Source organism: Panthera tigris, chromosome C1, assembly GCF_018350195.1.
Source record: "Panthera tigris isolate Pti1 chromosome C1, P.tigris_Pti1_mat1.1, whole genome shotgun sequence".
In the NCBI taxonomy this organism is placed as follows: domain Eukaryota; kingdom Metazoa; phylum Chordata; class Mammalia; order Carnivora; family Felidae; genus Panthera; species Panthera tigris.
This window is the reverse complement of record NC_056667.1, coordinates 64,367,647-64,388,012: the sequence shown is the minus strand read 5'-3', so window position 1 is coordinate 64,388,012 and position 20,366 is coordinate 64,367,647. Positions and strand designations below refer to the sequence as shown.

At 41.5% G+C, this 20,366-nt stretch overlaps 1 protein-coding gene across 2 annotated transcripts in view; it reads right to left on the bottom strand.

Moving 5' to 3' along the window:
- Positions 1 to 20,366, bottom strand: part of AK5 (adenylate kinase 5) — a 259,867-nt gene that overhangs the window by 13,779 nt on the left and 225,722 nt on the right. For both annotated transcript variants that reach the window (XR_006221606.1, XM_007079231.3), the window contains one exon: positions 6,637 to 6,828. Coding sequence is in view for 1 of the 2 variants with exons in the window: in XM_007079231.3 (XP_007079293.2) it covers positions 6,637 to 6,828 (192 nt within the window). In the remaining variant the exon portion in view is untranslated. The remainder of the gene's footprint in view (positions 1 to 6,636; positions 6,829 to 20,366) is intronic.

The window sequence follows — 20,366 nt, the reverse complement described above, 5'->3', positions numbered from 1 at the left end:
TCACGATCTCGCAGTCCTTGAGTTCGAGCCCCGCCTCGGGCTCTGTGCTGACAGCTCGGAGCCTGGAGCCTGCTTCGGATTCTGTGTCTCCCTCTCTCTCTGTACCCCTCCCCTGCTCACGCTCTGTCTCTCTCTGTCTCAAAAATAAACATTAAAAAAAAAAACTTATAAAAAAATAGTAAATAAATAAATAAATAAATAAATAAATAAATAAATAAATAAAGTTTTGGAGGAAATACTCTAGAATGTTTGCCTCTGAGTGGTGGCTCTACCTAGTTTTTATATTTTCTAAAATAAGTTTGTATTACTTTTATGATTAGAAAATAATATAGGGGCGTCTGGGTGGCTCAGTCTTGAGTGTCCGACTTGTGATTTCAGCTCATGTCATGATTAAGCCCTGGGTTAAGGTCATGGGATTAAGCCCTGAGTTGGGCTCTGGCTAAGCATGGAGCCTGCTTAAAATTTTCTCTTTCTCTTTCTCTCTCTCTCTCTCCCTCCCTCCCTCCCTCTGCCATTGTCTCTGCCCCTCTCCCTGCCTTGTGTGCACACTCTTTCTCTCAAATAAAAAAAAGAACAAAAATCTATAATCTTCTTATATAGAAAGAATATAAGGTGATAGGCCTGGAGGAGTCCAGGAGGTCCTATTCTGTCCATCCATCTTAGTTTAGGATGAAGAAGGGAGAGGTTACACAGTGAAATCACTCACCCAAATTCACAAAGCTCCTTCACACAACACATCAGGCTTTCTGAGGTCCAGGGCAGTATTTTCTCCACCAAAGGTCTTTGGCCAGTTGCTGTGCTTTTTACCCTAAATTGCTATATTTCAGTTTTTATTCCTTACTGCCTGCCTTCCTTCCTTCCTTCCTTCCTTCCTTCCTTCCTTCCTTCCCTCCTTTCTTCCATCCTTCCTTATTTTCTTTCTTCTTAAACAATGAATCCTCTCACTCAAGACAAAATAAACGCTTCCTTTTAGGGGTTAATTCTAGTGAGTGGGTGTGGCTATCCTACTGCTGTGTTGGGACAGTTTCTATGGCAGCTGTCCAGACTCATAGGAAAGCAGTGCCACGGTTGATTAATGATGTCTGCCCTGAGCACAGGGAGAAGAGAGTGGATGAAGAAAAGTTCTGTTTCTCAGATGCAGAGCAAAGCTGCCTTTATGAGACAGGGAAAACACTTGGAAAGTCAGGGGATCATCTGTATCACGTATGCCTCTATCCCCTGGTTTATGTTCTAAGGAGTTCTAACTGTGTTGCATAATGATGGCATAATAAAGGCATAAATAGTAAGGCAGTGGCTGTGCAAATTCCCCTTTACTTTTTGGGTACCTTTGTCTGAAATTGCATCGCACTTTTTTCAGCTAGCTGGTGGCCAAAAGAGCTGACCGTCGTTAGGCAGGGGTGTCAGCCGATGGGTAACTGGGCAACACGGAGGCCTGAAGGAAGTGCTTGTGCAGGGTGGTCTATTTCTGGGCTGGCCCATGATGTGTCTCTAATACCTAAGTAAATCTCACTGAACTACTGATTTGTCTTGCTTGCATCTAGAAGTGCATTCTCCACTCCTACCTAATTTTAAGAAAACTCCTTAAATGATCCAAGAACCCACCTGGATGGTATGCGACCCTGCCTTGGGTTCAATAAACCAACGAGATGGGGGAGGAGGTGCTAACAATCCAAAGAACATGAAACTGTCACTTAGAATCCAGGGGGAGATGAAGCTGTTGCAAGATGCCAGGGCAGAGAACTATAGACCAATTTCCCTGATGAACATGGATGCAAAAATCCTCAACAAGATATTAGCCAACCAGATCCAACAATACATTAAAAAAATTATTCACCACGACCAAGCGGGATTTATACCTGGGATGCAGGGCTGGTTCGATAGCCACAAAACAATTAATGTGATTCATCACATCAATAAAAGAAAGGACAAGAACCATATGATCCTCTCAATAGATGCAGAGAAAGCATTTGACAAAATACAGTATCCTTTCTTGATAAAAATCCTCAAGAAACTAGGGGTAGAAGGAGGATACCTTGAGATCATAAAAGCCATATATGAATGACCCAACACTAATATCATCCTCAATGGGGAAAAACTGAGAGCTTTCCCCCTAAGGTCAGGAACAAGACAGGGATGTCCACTCTCACCACTGTTATTCAACATAGTATTGGAAGTCTTAGCCTCTGCAATCAGACAACACAAAGAAATAAAAGGCATCCAAATCAGCCAGGAGGAGGTCAAACTTTCACTCTTCGCAGATGACATGATACTCTATATGGAAAACCCACAAGATTCCACCAAAAAACTGCTAGAATTGATCCATGAATTCAGCAAAGTTGCAGGATATAAAATCAACTCACAGAAATCGGTTGCATTCCTATACACCAACAATGAAGCGACAGAGAGAGAAATCAAGGAATCGATCCCATTTATAGTTGCAACAAAAACCATAAAATAACTAGGAATAAATCTAATCAAAGAGGTGAAAATTTATACGCTGAAAGCTATAGAAAGCTTATGAAAGAAATTGAAGAAGAAACAAAAAAGTGGAAAAAGATTCCATGCTCCTGGATAGGAAGAGCAAATATTGTTAAAATGCCGATACTACCCAAAGCAATCTACATATTCAATGCAATCCCTATCAAAGTAACACTAGCATTCTTCACAGAGCTAGAACAAATAATCCTAAAATTTGTATGGAACCAGAAAATACCCTGAATAGCCAACGCGATCTTGAAAAAGAAAACCAAAGCAGGAGGCATCACAATCCTGGACTTCAAGCTATACTATAAAGTTGTAATCATCAAGACAGTATGGTACTGGCACAAGAACAGACACTCAGATCAATGGAACAGAAAGAAGAAACCAGAAATGGACCCACAAACTTATGGCCAACTAATCTTTGACAAAGCAGGAAAGAATATCCAATGGAATAAAGACAGTCTCTTTAGCAAGTGGTGCTGGGAAAACTGGACAGTGACATGCAGAAGAATGAACCTGGACCACTTTCTTACACCATATACAAAAATAAGCTCAAAATGGATCAAAGACCTAAATGTAAGACAGGAAGCCATCACAATCCTTGAGGAGAAAGCAGGCAACAACCTCTTTGACCTTGGCTGCAGCAACTTCTTACTCAACACGTCTCCAGAGGCAAGGGAAACAAAAGCAAAAATGAACTATTGGGACTTCATCAAAATAAAAAGCTTCTGCACAGCGAAGGAAACAATCAGCAAAACTAAAAGGCAACTGACAGAATGGGAGAAGTTATTTGCAAATGACATATCAGATAAAGGGGTAGTATCCAAAATCTAGAAAGAACTTCTCAAACTCAACACCCAAAAATCAAATAATCCAGTGAAGAAATGGGCAAAAGGCATGAATAGACACCTCTCCAAAGAAGACATCCAGATGGCCAACTGACACATGAAAAAATGCTCAACGTCACTCATCATCAGGGAAATGCAACTCAAAGCCACAATGAGATACCACCTTACACCTGTCAGAATGGCTAACATGAACAACCCAGGCAACAACAGATGTTGGCGAGGCTGCGGAGAAAGAGGATCTCTTTTGCATTATTGGTGGGAATGCAAGCTGGTGCAGCCACTCTGGAAAACACTATGGAGGTTCCTCAAAATTCTAAAAATAGAACTACCCTACGACCCAGCAATTGCACTACTAGGCATTTATCCACGGGATATAGGTGTGCTGTTTTGAAGGGACACATGCACCCCCATGTTTATAGCAGCACTATCAACAATAGCCAAAGTATGGAAAGAGCCCAAATGTCCATCGATGGATGAATGGATAAAGACGATGTGGTGTATATATATACAATGGATTTCTACTTGGCAATCAAAAAGAATGAAATCTTGCCATTTGCAACTATGTGGATGGAACTGGAGGGAATTATGCTAAGTGAAATTAGTCAGAGAAAGACAAAAATCATATGACTTCACTCATCTGAGGACTTTAAGAGAGAAACAAATGAACATAAGGGAAGGGAAACAAAAATAATATAAAAACAGGGAAAGGGACAAAACAGAAGAGACTCTTAAATATAGAAAACAAACAGAGGGTTGCTGGAGGGATTGTGGGAGTGGGGGATGAGCTAAATAGGTAAGGGGCATTAAGGAATTTACTTCTGAAATCATTGTTTCACTATATGCTAACTAAGTTGGATATAAATTTTAAAAAATAAAAAAGAAAATTAAAAAAAAAACAACAAAAAAGAAGCCGGGACAGGAGCCCAGAGCCCAGAGAGCATGAAGGGACAGAGGGTTTCCTCTTCCCCAAGCTTGTCCCCTTCCCCTGCTTCTCCTCCAGTCCCCAGGTAGCCCCACCACTGGCAAACCCCACAGGCATCCGCAAACAAGTCTCACTTCCCTGCACCCAGAACCCTTGCTGTGCCCCCCAACCCCACAAAGTTGGGGAGCTCCTTCATCCAGTTGGGCAGAGGCAGTGGCACAAAGGCACAAAGCACTTCCTCTGAGAGGCCCCCTGGGAGTCTTGCGGCCTGGAGCCACACTGCTCTGGAGTCAGTCTTAAATATTTGCTAAGCGGATCATAAATGTCACCTCACTGCAGACCCAGCTGCCAGTGTCTCCAAAATGCATGGAAAGCTGATGAGATGATTCCAATGGAACTGGAAACTTCATTTTCCACTAACTTAGATATTTCTGGGGAGGAATCCAGAACTCAGATTTATCTGAGAACTCAGTCCTGTATCCACGTCCCAATCATTTGTGAGTGTGTAGAATTTAGGTTGGAATGATACACGAGGGGGAGAAAAGAGATTTTCTGACTCTGCCAGTGGTTAAGCTCTCAATTACTTAGGGATTTTTTCACCTGTACACATCAAAAATGGAAGAAATTCTCTTCTATCTGGATAATTTTCTTATGTGTTCCAGGCTGCACAAAGGGTGGAAATCACTAATCTTGTAAAGGCTTTTGCAACACTGAATTCTTAAGACTCTGTTCTTACATAATGTACTTTTTTTTTTTTTTGCTTGTTTTTTTAATGTAAGTTTTTTGTTTGTTTTTATGTGGCAACCAGAGGTTACACAAAGCAGGGCAAATAGATTTCATCTTGCATATCAAGTCCTATTAATTGGTAGTAGCAGCCTGAGTGCTGTGCTAACAAACATTCAGAGGCCACATCTGGGTCCTGCAGGAAAGAGTGGATTAGCAATGTCTGCCTTGGTTATGGAAGCTGGGGATGGTGGCTCTCATGCCATGTATTTGATATCCCTGAGTTACATCAAGGGGCACCTTTCAGACTTCTACACCCAGGGATAAGTTCCTAGGATTCTGGAAAATGACCATTAACAGGTTTAGAAGATGAGATTCATGATCAATGGTTACTGCCAAAGAATTGATGTAGCTGCTTCAGAGACAAGTGTGTTATTTATGACTGATGTCTCCTACTAACTTCCTGTGAATAGCAGAAAGTAGGTGTCCACTTTCTCTATTGTGCTTTGGGTCCCACCCTCCCAGTGGTCTCCTGGCCCTACCTTCTCAGGATCGGTTCTCCACAAGGGTGATGGACTGAACATTCTGTCTCAACTCCTGATTGTGTCTGCCCCTGTCCCATCAACAACAGGACAGTTACTTGCCTCTGCATGAGGGTCATCCTGATCCGGTCCATGCTTCTCTCTCCATCTCCATCTCTTGTTCCTCTTTTCCTTGGCACTTTGTGTCACAGCCAAGCTGAGTTCCTTGTTCCTCCTGACCTTTTTCACTTGGGGCTCCTTCTGTGTGGGGTGCCCTGCTCCTTTCACATCACCCCTCTTAGTTCTCCAGTGACCTTCCTTGATGCCTTTCCTGTCCCTTTAGACTGGTTTCAAGGGCCCCTGGAACTCACTATGTGCTCACTTTGACCCTATATTGTGATCAGAGGTTTGTCTATCTCCCCTACTAAAACCTGAAGCTCTAGCAGGCAAGAACTGCATCTATTTTCTGTATCCAAACCCCTAGGGCAATGGATGGCCCACAGGAGTGCTTCAGACATGTTTTTTAGATGAGTGGATGAAGGGGGACTGGGTAGTTTTCCCAAATTCATGAAATTAATGGTGATTCACCAGGGATTATCACCTGTGATCATTAGGTTGACACTATCCACATTTCCCCACAGTATTTTCACTGTTGTACCAAACTACCTGCCCTCTTGGCTCCAAATGCTGCTTTTCTCAATAACAGTTATTGCAAGAATTCCAAGTGCCAATTATGAACTGTGTAAAAATCTGGAGATTCAAAGTCACTGCATCTTAAATCTAGAAGAGGCCTTTTGGGCCATCTATTCAGCTGAGGTCTAGAAGACAGAACTTTATGCCTCATCCATGCCTTCCTCCTTCCCTTGCTCTATACTGGAAAAAGGAGTTGTTCTTAGCAAATTTAATGGCATCTGTGAGAACTGTATGACCAACTTTTTATGGTCTGTATTATGACAGATAATTAACTTTGATTTATACAAAGGTGAAGAGAGTAAATATTTTGGCTCAAATGGTGCAGCTGTATGCAGCTCTAATTCCCAGATCCCTTGACCAAAATTTACCGTTTTTTTCTTTTCTTGAAAAAAGAAAAAGGGGGAGGGGTAACTGGCTCATTTTGGAGAAAAGAAGTGAAATGTTTCACCTTATGTAGCTGTGTTTTCATCTCATAGTAGGCAATCACAGGGATGGATGCTCGGTAGTAGGTTTCAAGGCGCTTGGCAATGGTGGTGGTGTTGTTTTCTACCAGAGGGCTGCTCTGGTTCCTCTGGAGAAGGCGGTTGGTCATGGTGTCTGCTGAGCAGTCCATACAGATCACCAGGTGCGGGTCTCCAATCTGGGGGGGGGGGAGGGAAGCATAACACAGTCAGAAATTCCACTCTGTGATATTCTGGAAAGGCCTGAGACCCCTATTTCTTTCCCTTCTTGGTCTACTGGTTCCTCTCAAGGTCCCAGAAGTACAATGGGGCAGAGCTGGGACTGGACTTCATGGCTCCTCTTTTCCAGGTCAGTGGCTTTCCACATGCTGCCTCTGAGCTGTCTCTTGCCTTCAGCTTTTGTCACTTCATAGAATATAGGGATCATATAGAATGCTACCCAATGCAGTTGTAATCTGTCCTCCACACTAAGGGGAGTTTCCTTTGGGAAGCCTTCCCTGACCTACTGAGGCAGAGCTAATCACTTCCTCCTTTGTACCCCATTCTATCTTACACAACCACCAGGAGCATGGTATGACTGTGTCTGTTTTATGTGAAGTCAGTAGAACATAATGGTTGAATACACAAAGGTTGGAGTCAGGTTGTTTAGGGTCAAATCCTGGTGTGGTGACTTGTCTCTAAGGTGGTCTTCACCAATTCCTTCTCTTGATGTACTTTGAGCTCTTCCCTCACAGAGACATAGAGCCCATAACTCCACTTCCTGACTCTGGCCTGACCTGTAACAATTTGGACCAACAGAATACAAAGGAAATGATACCATATGCTTTTAGAAGCAAGATCCTAAGAAATCTTGCAGTTCTTGCCTGGTTGACTTTCATCTAAGATGTCCAACTATTCTGATTGCTAAGCCACGAGGAAGCCCAAGCTAGCCACGTGGAGAGGCCTTGTGAATAGAGATACCCAGCCAACTCTAGACTGTTTTAGACATCCCAGCCCTGGCTGTAGGTATATATACCGGCCTTAGCCATTATCTGACTGTATAAAGTCAACTGTGTGAAGGGCTTCAAGTGAGAACCAGCCAGCCAAGCCCATCAAACCCCAGAACACTCTTAGAGAAGATAACAGATTGAATTTTAAGCTACTTGACTTCATCATTAACCGGAAGTATCACTCAACTTCTCCGCACCCTACTTTTCTCATTTGTGCAATGAGGATGATCACAGAATTGCTGTGAGGATTAAATAAAATAAAATAAAATAAAATAAAATAAAATAAAATAAAATAAAATAAAATAATGTAAGTGTGTTGCTTGGCATATGGTACTCCATAAGTATTAGCTATGATGTTTATTTCTCCTATGAGGCTACAGTCTCTTTGTGCAGGGTTAGCAGGTGCTTGGCTCCTGGTCATAAGTCTTGCATATAGTAGGGAGGTGATGAAGAAATGTTTTAGTGAGTCAATGATAATGATATGATCAGCAGCACCAATCTCCCAATCTTCCTATCCTTCTCTTAAATGTTCTTTGGCTCCTGATGTCTTCATGTCTATGTTGCCTCCACTACCAACCCCAACCTTGGATCAAAAGAAACTTGCTCCCTCTCCCGATCTTGCAGTGGTCGGGTTGTGAGTAAACAAAGGTTTGCCACTTCCCCTGTGGGAAGTGCCTGGGATGGATGGGAACAAAGGGTTGGGGAGGACTTTTAGGCAACATGGAATGGTAAGTTGCTAGTAAGTGGCAGACATTTATCTACCCCCTCTATAGGATGTCCTTTTTTTTTTTTTTTTTTTTTTCAACGTTTTTTATTTTTTTATTTTTGGGACAGAGAGAGACAGAGCATGAACGGGGGAGGGGCAGAGAGAGAGGGAGACACAGAATCGGAAACAGGCTCCAGGCTCCGAGCCATCAGCCCAGAGCCTGACGCGGGGCTCGAACTCACGGACCGCGAGATCGGGACCTGGCTGAAGTCGGACGCTTAACCGACTGCGCCACCCAGGCGCCCCAGATGTCCTTTAAAATACAAGGAAAAAATTCTCCAAAGTCTAGAAGAGTGAAATAAACCTGCGGAATATGTTCATGCAACTTTTCTGCCTGTATTAATTGGAAAATAAAAATGAGCATTTGAGCAACGTTGAAAGGCTGGGTTTGGAAGAAAATGACCTGTATCTACCAGCAGAGGGCGAGCTTGAGGAGGCAGCCTAGGGTTCAGTTAGAGCTTGGCTCCCTGGAACAATTTCTGGTTGGGTCTGTGTGAGAAGAGGTGATTTTTCTAATTGTGGGCATTTTCAGGTCAGTCTTGATGACAGAAAAGACAATTTAGGAACCCATTCAGGTACAAACAGAGACAATGTGCATCTGAGCAGGAGCTGGCAGTAATTGATCCTCTGGACCCAAATCAGTGCAGAACTGAGAGGTAGTTTTGTCTTCCATATGGATTCTCAAGAGTGTGGTTCATAGACCAGCAGCACAGGCACCATTTGGGAGCATGTTAGAAAGGCAGTTGCAGGTACAATCCCTGACCAACTGAATCAGTCTTGCATTTTAAGAAAATCACCAGGCAATTCTTCACAAAATAATAGTTTGGGAAGCTACTCTCCCAAGCCATTTTCTCGTGCCAAGACAATAGGGTTTGACCTAACCTTTCTTCTCTGTTCCCGTCCTATATTGAAACAAAAAATTTTTTAATGTTTTATTTATTTTTGAGAAAGAGAGAGACAGAGACAGAGACAGAGACAGAGCACCAGTGGGGGAGGAGCAGAGAGGGAAAGAGACAGAATCTGAAGCAGGCTACAGGCTCCAAGCTGTCAGCACAGAGCCTATGCAGGGCTTGATCCCACAAAATGTAAGATCATGACCTGAGCTGAAGTCAGACGCTTAACTGACTGAGCCACCCAGGTGCCCCTCTGCTCCCATCCTGCATAAAATACTATTGAGCAAGCCATCCCATTTGGAAGTAGCCTGTACCACTAATGTTTATAGTATGTAAAATTTTATGAAATGTTTGCATGAAATACCATTTAATTATTTTTCAAAACACTTTGATATATCTGTCTATATCTTTAGACAGTCCTCTGGAGTAGCTTTCTGTGTCCCAGCTCTGCCCCTTTTTCATTAGACTGTGGGTAACCTTTAACACCACATGAATGGAAGAGTGCTATCCCCTTGTCTGAGTGAATCACAGAGCCCTGGGGACAACTCTCTGCCCCCAACATCACCCTGATGGTATCCCTGGAATTCTGCCACAGCAGCATCAGGTTCCTTATAGCCTTTGTATTCAGGAGATCCCCATTAGAGCACAAGTGTCTTGTAAGGGCAGCTGGCATACAGCAGGCAAGCAACATGTCAGTAGCAAAGGCCTTTAGGTACAGCCATCCCTTAAGCCCTCTGACAGGAGGTATTATCTCTCCTCTAAGTAAGAGGAAATGGAGGTTAACTTGCCCAAGGCCACGGAGGACTAGTTAATGACAGTCCTTAGCCAGCTGTGTGTGTGGCTCCAAAGCCTGGTGACTTCACCTTAGAGGACTTCACCTTCAGAATGGGGCTGAGGCCAGATGCCTGGTGGGCCAAATGGGGCCAGGAGAGGTGGGCCAGACAGTGGGAAAGGAAGTGGGTGGTGTCTGAGGCCATTTTATGTTGCAGAAGCTGGCTCTGGCTGCCTCTTGGGTTCTAGCTGGGATGAGCCCTCATCCCAGCAGAGAGCAGCCACCTGTATGAGCATGTCAGCTGCAGTTGACTTGTGAGAATGACTTTGCCTTAGTAATTCCAGCAGGTGCAGTGGGAGGAGGAGTTTACCCTGAGCTCCTGTGACCCTCACTTTGGTTTTCTTCTGATTAAGTCAGGACCCTGGTTAGGCCATATTTACCAGTGGGCAGGGGCATGCCACCCAGAAACTCTCTTTTGTTGAGAATAATAGCCATCTTGTTCTCTCCAGGTGCCTCATTTTCCTCGTTTTAAAATGAGGACAATACTTTCTACCTTAATAGGACGATTGCCAGGATGAAATGAGTTAATAGATATCAAGTGCCTGGCACATTTTAAGCACTACATAAATGGGAGCCTGGCAATATATTCATCCCTTTGAACTGTAAAAATCCCTGTTGGTCAGATTTGGGTTTAGAAGGAGTCAGAAGTTCCACCCATACTTTTAGCCTAAGTCACATGCACCAGCATATTTATGGTTTCACTGCACTGGGAGGTAAGGGCCCCTGGTTAACAATAAAGTGGCACGACTATTTCTCATTTGCTCTCACCCCAGAGGTATATACCCTTAGGGAACCTCACTATAGTAGGGGTAGGGGGTTAATCCAGCATTCTTGAATAATAACAATAACAATAATAATAATAAACCACCCTGCTGCCACCGTAACTTCTGCCCCCATAGTGCCATTACACAGCTCAAAGTTCTACAATGAACTAGAAGTCAGGTGAAGAGGGCAGAAAATTTCAAGTGGAGAATCCCAAGGTATTCCCCAAGGCTTTATCACAATTCCAAGCAATTAGAACACACCAACTAGAAAGTCCGTTGGCCAGATTCATAAGATTTTTTTTTTTTTTTTTTGGCTAAGAGCTCATCCTGAAAATTAGAATACATTTGTAAACAGGATCACTTATTCTGTAGATGGAAGAGTTACAAGGTAGTTAAGAGTAGTCAGGTAGAGGGATAAAGTAATGTCATCATTCACACACCCAGGAATACTATGTACATACTCAAGGTAAGGGCACCATTTCAGCTAAGAGGCTTCTGGGAGGGAAAAGCCAAGAGCAAGCGCATGCATTTACTTCTGTTAGTATCTGTTTATTTTGGCTGTTGAGCCAAAGGTTGGGTTAACACAAGAAAGTATTTCAATTTCACACTAGAGAGCCAGGCTAAGCACACACCCCCTCCTTGAGATGATAATAACCCTCTAAAGTGGAAACAATAATATCTACTGAAGGGGATTATAAAGATTAATAAAATGACATATGTAAAGCATGTAGTTCAATTCCTGGCATATTTTAAGTGCTCAAAAAATAATAGCTATTACTCTGTTAGTTATGTATTCCGTATGGTATTATCTGTATAAAAATGGGTAGAACAGAGACTGGAAGAATACACATCACGATGTTAACAGGAGTTATCTCTGGGTGATTAGTTATTCTTTGTTTTCTAGTTTTCTGTAGTGTCTCATATCTATATGATTTTTATTTCTACAGTCAGAAAAAAACCCCTAATTTTGGAAAAGACTGTAACAATTTATTGAGTACCATATGTAGGCTTATAAATATGTCAGGCACTTTTCAAGGATCCCATCCAATCTTTCTGAGAGACACTGCAGTAGCCATTTTCAATTTACATTTTATAGAAGAAGAAATTGAGATACGTAAAGTTAAATGAGTCGCCAGTGGGTTGTACAGCAGGCTCTTAATACAGGCCTGTTAACAGCAGTCACTATGACCAGGGGTTATCAGCTGGAGTGTGGGATGGAGATGGTGGTCGGACACCCCAACCCCTTCCTCATATTCCTTCTGCCCCTGTCTCACACTCACACATACACACACACACACACACACACACACACACACACACCCCTACACACATGCGCTTTCAACATACACATATACATACACTGACACCCTTCCCTTCTCCCAATATACCATATTGGACACTGAAGCCACAGATCATTAATTCAATGGGGCAAAGCCAGTGTTGGGAACAGAAGATAGGACGGTAATAGAGAAACACACAGACATACCCTTAAGCTGTGGATACTAGTTTGTGTTTGGTCTTTGGTAATGTCAGGTACAGGAGTTAAATCCTTAAAGGACTCAGAAGAGTATCTCAGAAGACTCAGAAGACTATAGGTATGTAAGAGCATCAGCCTAACTAACTAACTGGCTTTTCAGCAACAGATGGTCCCGTGCTTCAGGCACATCAGTCTCTGTGACACAGAAAGGCTGGTTAAAACCAGCCAATCCCAGGCCCGAATGGCTTCAAACAGTTGTAGGCCTGATTAGTGCACAAGAAACACTCCCTGTGCTCTCAACCTGGCTGATTGCTCTGAATCTCTGGAGAAAATCAGGTGTCTGTATTTGTCTTTGCCAAATTTCAAATTAATTACTTGTCTGTAATTTGGAGGGGACTCAACAAATGACGGGGTCCCTACAGGGCATAAATGAATTAAGAGCAGCTCATTCTGTATATTTGTATCATCTCTGTTATTCTGGTCAGGTTTAAAGCAAGTACTTGCTTTGGAAGGTTGCACGTGTTCCCTTGCACATAAGCCTAAGTAAGGGACGGTAGAATCTTCTAAATTCACTGTACCCAGAGAGAAATCAATACCATGCTTGATCTTTAAAAACTCTTCCCAGTACTATGTAGAAGATTATTTATGTAGATCTCACCGCAGGCCACCAGTTCATTAATTAAATGGGGCACCTGTGTATTTTGTGAAATGGAATCATGAATTTAGCATTGGTTAAACCTGCCCGGTTGCCATGCTAACAATTCTTTTTCACTCCTGAGTTCTTGTGGGGTTCCTGCTCTGCATATTCTAACACTGTCTGAATGGGGCCCAAAGTGGGAGGGGCCTTCTGCTTTACTTTAGGGTAAATCATATGGGTATTTGAACTCATACACACCAAAGGCCAGGGACAGACCACTGGCTGTGTAAAGCCTTCACCTTGCACTACCTGCATTACAGGCAAAGGAGAAAGGTGTGACGGAGTAGAGATTTACAGATTTGTGTGAGGTGTGATTAAAAAATGAGTCACCCTAATGTAGACAATATTTTATAGCCTTTTATAGCTTAGAAAACATATTAATGCATGTTTTGTCATTCAGTGCTCACAAAACCCTCAAATTAGGGTTTGGCAGGTGTATTGTCATCAGAAGTTGTCTTACTTGCCCAGGGTCACACCAATAAATGGCAGAGACAAAATCCAGCTTTTCAGACTCTGGACCCCATGAGTGACATGCTTCAAAGAGGCTCCACGTGAATGCCACTGCTCAAAACAGTTTGGAGTACCACAGGCCTAAAATTAGGGATCTGCCTTCAGACCCAGTTATAAAAATCCCCAAGAGAGAATTAGGATTATAATTTTGCTGTTGTTTGCACACAGTAGTTGACAAAACAAAACAAAAAAAAGATGCTTATCTTTACCACACATCTTACTTATCACGCTGGGCCATTTGGGCGTTTCAAAAGAACAACTTTACAAAGTAGACTTTTAAAAGCCATTCTTCCTCCAGTACTTTCAAGCTAGTGCATAACCTGCCTTGACTCTCTTGGAGACCCTCCCAGGGCTCTTTGGACCTTAATTTAAGTTCACAGGCAAGGGAAGTGTGAAATCACCTAGAAGGGTGCTATGGCTTTGAAGCCTGAACTTCAGTAGGCACTGTGGACCCCGCAGGGGTTACGGCGTGTCTCCCATCGTGTTTTAACGGTGTTTCCACAACTGCCAATCCCCGACAGGCAGGCAGTTTCTCAAGACCCTGACTACAACAACTTCTCTGTGTCCTCTCTCAATCCTCTAGCCTTGAAAAGGTCCTGATTCTAAAGTGGTGTAGAAAAAATTTCCCCATTCCTGGGAACAGCATGGAAGTTTTTTGTGTGTCTTGCATCCATGAGATACAGCCACACCAACACTAAACCATCCTACATGCCTAGAAAACTGACTGGAGGATTAGCACAACAATCTGCACAACCTGAACCACAAAATTCATTAGGTACATGGTGTGGAGAACTGAACTTGGGGAGCGATAAGCTGCGAAAGATAGGGAACCACTTTTGCGGGCGGAGAGAGGAGGGAGACTAGAGTGGGGCGGAGAATACAGGAAAAGCACCCCTCCCCAAAAGCAGCTGAAGAGAAAGTGGAAAATTGGAAACAGCCGCAGGGACTAAACTAAAAAGGGAGAAAGGAGAAAGGTTTAAATTCCATTAAGACTGTAAACAAGGGGAGCGCAAAGGCTGCAACTCCGCAGCTTGATACCTGGCGATGCTCTGGTGGGAAGGGAAAATCCCCAGGAACAGAGTGGGGTCCGGGAGGTTCTCGGGCCACACGGGGAAAAGCGGTTCCACTGCTGGAAGGACATTTGGTAGAGACTGTTGAAGACACCTGGTCCCAGCAGACCCCGGAAGGCAGCCACATTCACTGGTGCTGGGGCAAGGTCGTTAAGGGTGAAGCCTGGTGCCAGATGTGTATTGCAATTTTCCATTATCCCTGAAATGCTGATGCTACACTATCTTGCGAACTTTTTCTGGCACCTGGCCACAGTCTCAGGGCACTGGCAGCAGCAGGGTCCAGCAAGCATTCCTGGGTGCAGCCGATATTCAGCCATTGCTCATTCAGCCATTGCTCGGTGAGACCCTCCTGCAGAGGGGCAGGACGGGTCAAAGCCGCAGTCCTTCCGAAGTTAAGGGGCCGGGGAAAACAGCCACATTTGAGACGAAACTCAGGAGAGAGGTACTGCCTGGGGCCTGGTCACAGAGAGTGAAAAAGTGGGGAGTGGATGATCGCTGAAGACAGAGGACGGGTGTGCGATTGCTGATCTGGGAGAACAGACTGGGTAGCTGGTGGGCACCATTTTCACCGCTCCCACGCATGCACATATGCACCTACGAGCCTCGGACCAATCCACCCCAGTACGCTAGCAGCGCCATCTAGTGGAGAGCGGAGCTGTTACACTGAGTCCCGCCCCACTGGGCCAACTTCGCTCTTCAAGTGCACAAGTCTCACTGCCTGCTTAGCTTTTGGACTATAAAGCACTACATAGACTGACTTCTAGGGGAAAACAAACTAATTTCACTCCTATTTCAATCTGTTAGGTTCATCTAATCAATTTTATTTCTTTTTTTTTTCTTTTTCTTTTTCTCTTTTTTACTTTTTCTTAAATACAGAAAAAAATCATTTTTCTTTTCAATTTTTATTAAAAATATTAACTTTTATTACTATATTTTTTAGTTTTGTGTAATTTTTTTCAAATTCTATTTTACTTCCATCGTTTTATTTTAGTCTACTTCAGTGTATTCACCTTTTCAAATTTTTAAACAATTTCTTTTTTCTTTCTTTTCCTTTTTTCTTTTTGTTTTTCTTTTTCTTGAATGCAGAAAAACTTCATTTTTACTTTCATTTTCTATTAAAAATATTTTTCTTTAATTTTTATTACTATATTTTTGCTTTTATGTAAATTTTTTCAAATTCTATTTTACTTCCATCATCTTATTTTAATCTACTACAGTGTATTCACTTTTTCAAATTTTCAAACAATTTCTTTTTTTTTCTTTTTATCTTTTTCGTTTCCTTTTTTCTTAAATACAGAAAAAGAAAAAAATTCATATTTATTTTTAATTTTTATTAAAAATATTTTTCTTTAATTTTTATCTACTATATTCTTTACTTTTGTGTATATTTTCTTAAATTCTATTTTACCTCCATATTCAGTGTATTCATTTTTTCAAATTCTCAAACAATTCCCTTTTTTCTCTCTCTCCCCCCCTTTTTTAGTTTGTTTGTTTCTCTAATCCGTCAAACCACTTTCAACACCCAGACCAAAACACACCTAGGATCTAGCATCATCTATTTGATTTTCGTGTGTGTGTGTGTTTAATTTTTAATTTTAATATTTTTTAATTTTAATTTTTTTAATTTCAATTTTTCTACCTCATTAATTCCTTTTCTCCCTTCAAAATGACAAAATGGAGGAATTCACCCCAAAAGAAAGAGCACAAAGAAACGACAGCCAGGGATTCAACCAACACAGATACAAGCAAGATGTCTGAACCAGAATTTAGAATCACAATAAGAATACTAGCTGGAATTGAAAATAGATTAGAATCCCTTTCTGCAGAGATAAAAGAAGTAAAAAATAGCCAGAATGAAATTAAAAATGCTATAACTGAGCTGCAAACATGGATGGATGCAGTGGCGGCAAGGATGGACGAGGCAGAACAGAGAATCAGTGATATAGAGGACAAACTTATAGAGAATAATGAAGCAGAAAAAAAGAGGGAGATTAAGGCAAAAGAGCCCATTTAAGAATTAGAGAAATCAGTGACTCATTAAAAAGGAATCATAGGGGTCCTAGAAGAGGAAGAGAGCGAAATAGGCGTAGAAGGGTTGTGTGAGCAAATCATAGCAGAAAACTTTCCTAACCTGGGGAAAGACACAGACATCAAAATCCAGGAAGCACAGAGGACCCCCATTAGATTCAACAAAAACCGACCATCAAGAAGGCATATCATAGTCAAATTCACAAAATACTCAGGCAAGGAGAGAATCATGAAAGCAGCGAGGGAAAAAAGTCCCTAACCTACAAGGGAAGACAGATCAGGTTTGTAGCAGACCTATCCATAGAAACTTGGCAGGCCAGAAAGGAGTGGCAGGATATATTCAATGTGCTGAATCAGAAAAATATGCAGCCAAGAATTCTTTCTCCAGCAAGGCTGTCATTCAAAATAGAAGGAGAGATAAAAAGTTTTCCAGACAAACAAAAATTAAAGGAGTTTGTGACCACTAAACCAGCCCTGCAAGAAATTTTAAGGGGGACTTTCTGAGGGGAGAAAAGATGAAAAAAAAATATATATATATATCTCAAAAGCAACAAAGATTAGAAAGGACCAGAGAACACCAACAGAAACTCCAACTCTACAAGCAACAAAATAGCAATAAATTCATATCTTTCAGTACTCACTCTAAATGTCAGTAGACTCAATACTCCAATCAAAAGACATAGGGTAACAGAATGGATAAGAAAACAAGACCCATTTATATGCTGTTTACAAGAGACCCACTTTAGACCTAAAGACACCTTCGGATTGAAAATAAGGTGATGGAGAAACATCTATCTTGCTAATGGTCAACAAAAGAAAGCCGGAGTAGCCATATTTATATCAGACAATGTAGACTTTAAAATAAAGACTGTATCAAGAGATGCAAAAGGGCATTATATCATAATCAAGGGGTCTATCCACCAAGAAGACCTAACAATTGTAAACATTTATGCGCCAAATGTGCAAGCACCCAAATATATAAATCAATTAATCACAGCCATAAAGAAACTCATCAATAGTAATACCATAATGGTAGGAGACTTCAACACCCCACTCACAGCCATGGACAGATCATCTAATCAAAAAACCAACAAGGAAACAATGGCTTTGAATGATACACTGGACCAGATGGACTTAACAGATATATTCAGAACATTTCATCCTAAAGCAGCAGATATACATTCTTCTCCAGTGCACATGGTATGTTCTCCAGAATAGACCATATACTGGGACACAAATCAGCCCTAAGTAAGCACAAAAAGATTGAGATCATACCATGCATATTTTCAGACCACAACGCTATGAAACTCGAAATCAACCACAAGAAAAAGTTTGGAAAGGTAACAAATACTTGGAGACTGAAGAACATCCTACTAAAGAATAAATGGGCTAACCAAGCAGTTAAAGAGGAAATTAAAAAGTATATGGAAGTCAATGAAAATGATAACACCACAACCCAAAACCTCTGGGACGCAGCAAAGGTGGTCATAAGAGGAAAGTATATAGCAATCCAGGCCTTCCTAAAGAAGGAAGAAAGATCTCAGATACACAGCCCAACCTTACGCCTTAAGGAGCTGGGAAAAGAACAACAAATAAAACCCAAAGCCAGCAGAAGACAGGAAATAATAAAGATTAGAGCAGAAATTAATGCTATCAAAACCAAAAAAAACAGTAGAACAGATCAATGAAACCAGGAGATGGTTCTTATAAAGAATTAACAAAATTGATAAACCACTAGCCAGTTTGATCAAAAAGGAAAAGGAAATGACTCAAATAAATAAAAGAATGAAAGAGGAGAGATCACAACCAACACAACAAAAATAAAAACAATAATAAGAGAATATTATGAGCAATTATATGCCAATAAAATGGGTAATCTGGAAGAAATGGACAAATTCCTAGAGACATATACACTACCAAAACCGAAACAGGAAGAAATAGAAAATTTGAACAGACCTATAACCAATAAGGAAATCGAATTAGTAATCAAAACTCTGCCAAAAAACAAGAGTCTAGGGCCAGATGGCTTCCCAGGGGAATTCTACCAAACATTTAAGGAAGAGTTAACACCTATTCTCTTAAAGGTGTTCGAAAAAATAGAAATGGAAGGACAACTTCCAAACTATTTCTGTGAAGCCAGCCAGCATTACCTTGATTCCAAAACCAGAGACCCCACTAAAAAGGAGAACTACAGACCAATTTCCCTGATGAACATGGATGCAAAAATCCTCAACAAGATATTAGCCAACTGGCTCCAACAATACATTAAAAAAAATTATTCACATGACCAAGCAGGATTTATACCTAGGACGCAGGGCTGGTTCAATATCCGCAAAACAATTAACGTGATTCATCACATCAATAAAAGAAAGGACAAGAACCATATGATCCTCTCAATAGATGCAGAGAAATCATTTGACAAAATACAGTATCCTTTCTTGATAAAAATCCTCAAGAAACTAGGGGTAGAAGGAGGATACCTTGAGATCATAAAAGCCATATATGAATGACCCAACGCTAATATCATCCTCAATGGGGAAAAACTGAGAGCCTTCCCCCTAAGGTCAGGAACAAGACAGGGATGTCCACTCTCACCACTGTTATTCAACATAGTATTGGAAGTCTTAGCCTCTGCAATCAGACAACACAAAGAAATAAAAGGCATCCAAATCGGCCAGGAGGAGGTCAAACTTTCACTCTTCGCAGATGATATGATACTCTATATGGAAAACCCACAAGATTCCACCAAAAAACTGCTAGAATTGATCCATGAATTCAGCAAAGTTGCAGGATATAAAATCAACTCACAGAAATTGGTTGCGTTCCTATAAACCAACAATGAAGCGACAGAAAAAGGAATCAATCCCATTTATAGTTGCAACAAAAACCATAAAATAACTAGGAATAAATCTAACCAAAGAGGTGAAAAATCTATACGCTGAAAACTATAGAAAGCTTATGAAAGAAACTGAAGAAGACATAAAAATGGAAAAAGATTCCATGCTCCTGGATAGGAAGAGCAAATATTGTTAAAATGTCGATACTACCCAAAGCAGTCCACATAGTCAATGCAATCCCTATCAAAGTAACACCAGCATTCTTCACAGAGCTAGAGCAAATAATCCTAAAATTTGTATGGAACCAGACAAGACCCTGAATAGCCAACGCAATCTTGGAAAAGAAAACCAAAGCAGGAGGCATCACAATCCCGGACTTCAAGCTATACTATAAAGCTGTCATCATCAAGACAGTATGGTACTGGCACAAGAACAGACACTCAGATCAATGGAACAGAAAAAAGAACCCAGAAATGGACCCACGAATGTATGGCCAACTAATCTTTGACAAAGCAGGAAAGAATATCCAATGGAATAAAGACAGTCTCTTCAGCAAGTGGTGCTGGGAAAACTGGACAGTGACATGCAGAAGAATGAACCTGGACCACTTTCTTACACCATATACAAAAATAAGCTCAAAATGGATCAAAGACCTAAATGTAAGACAGGAAGCCATCAAACTCCTTGAGGAGAAAGCAGGCAACAACCTCTTTGACCTTGGCTGCAGCAACTTCTTACTCAACACGTCTCCAGAGGCAAGGGAAACAAAAGCAAAAATGAACTATTGGGACCTCATCAAAATAAAAAGCTTCTGCACAGCAAAGGAAACAATCAGCAAAACTAAAAGGCAACTG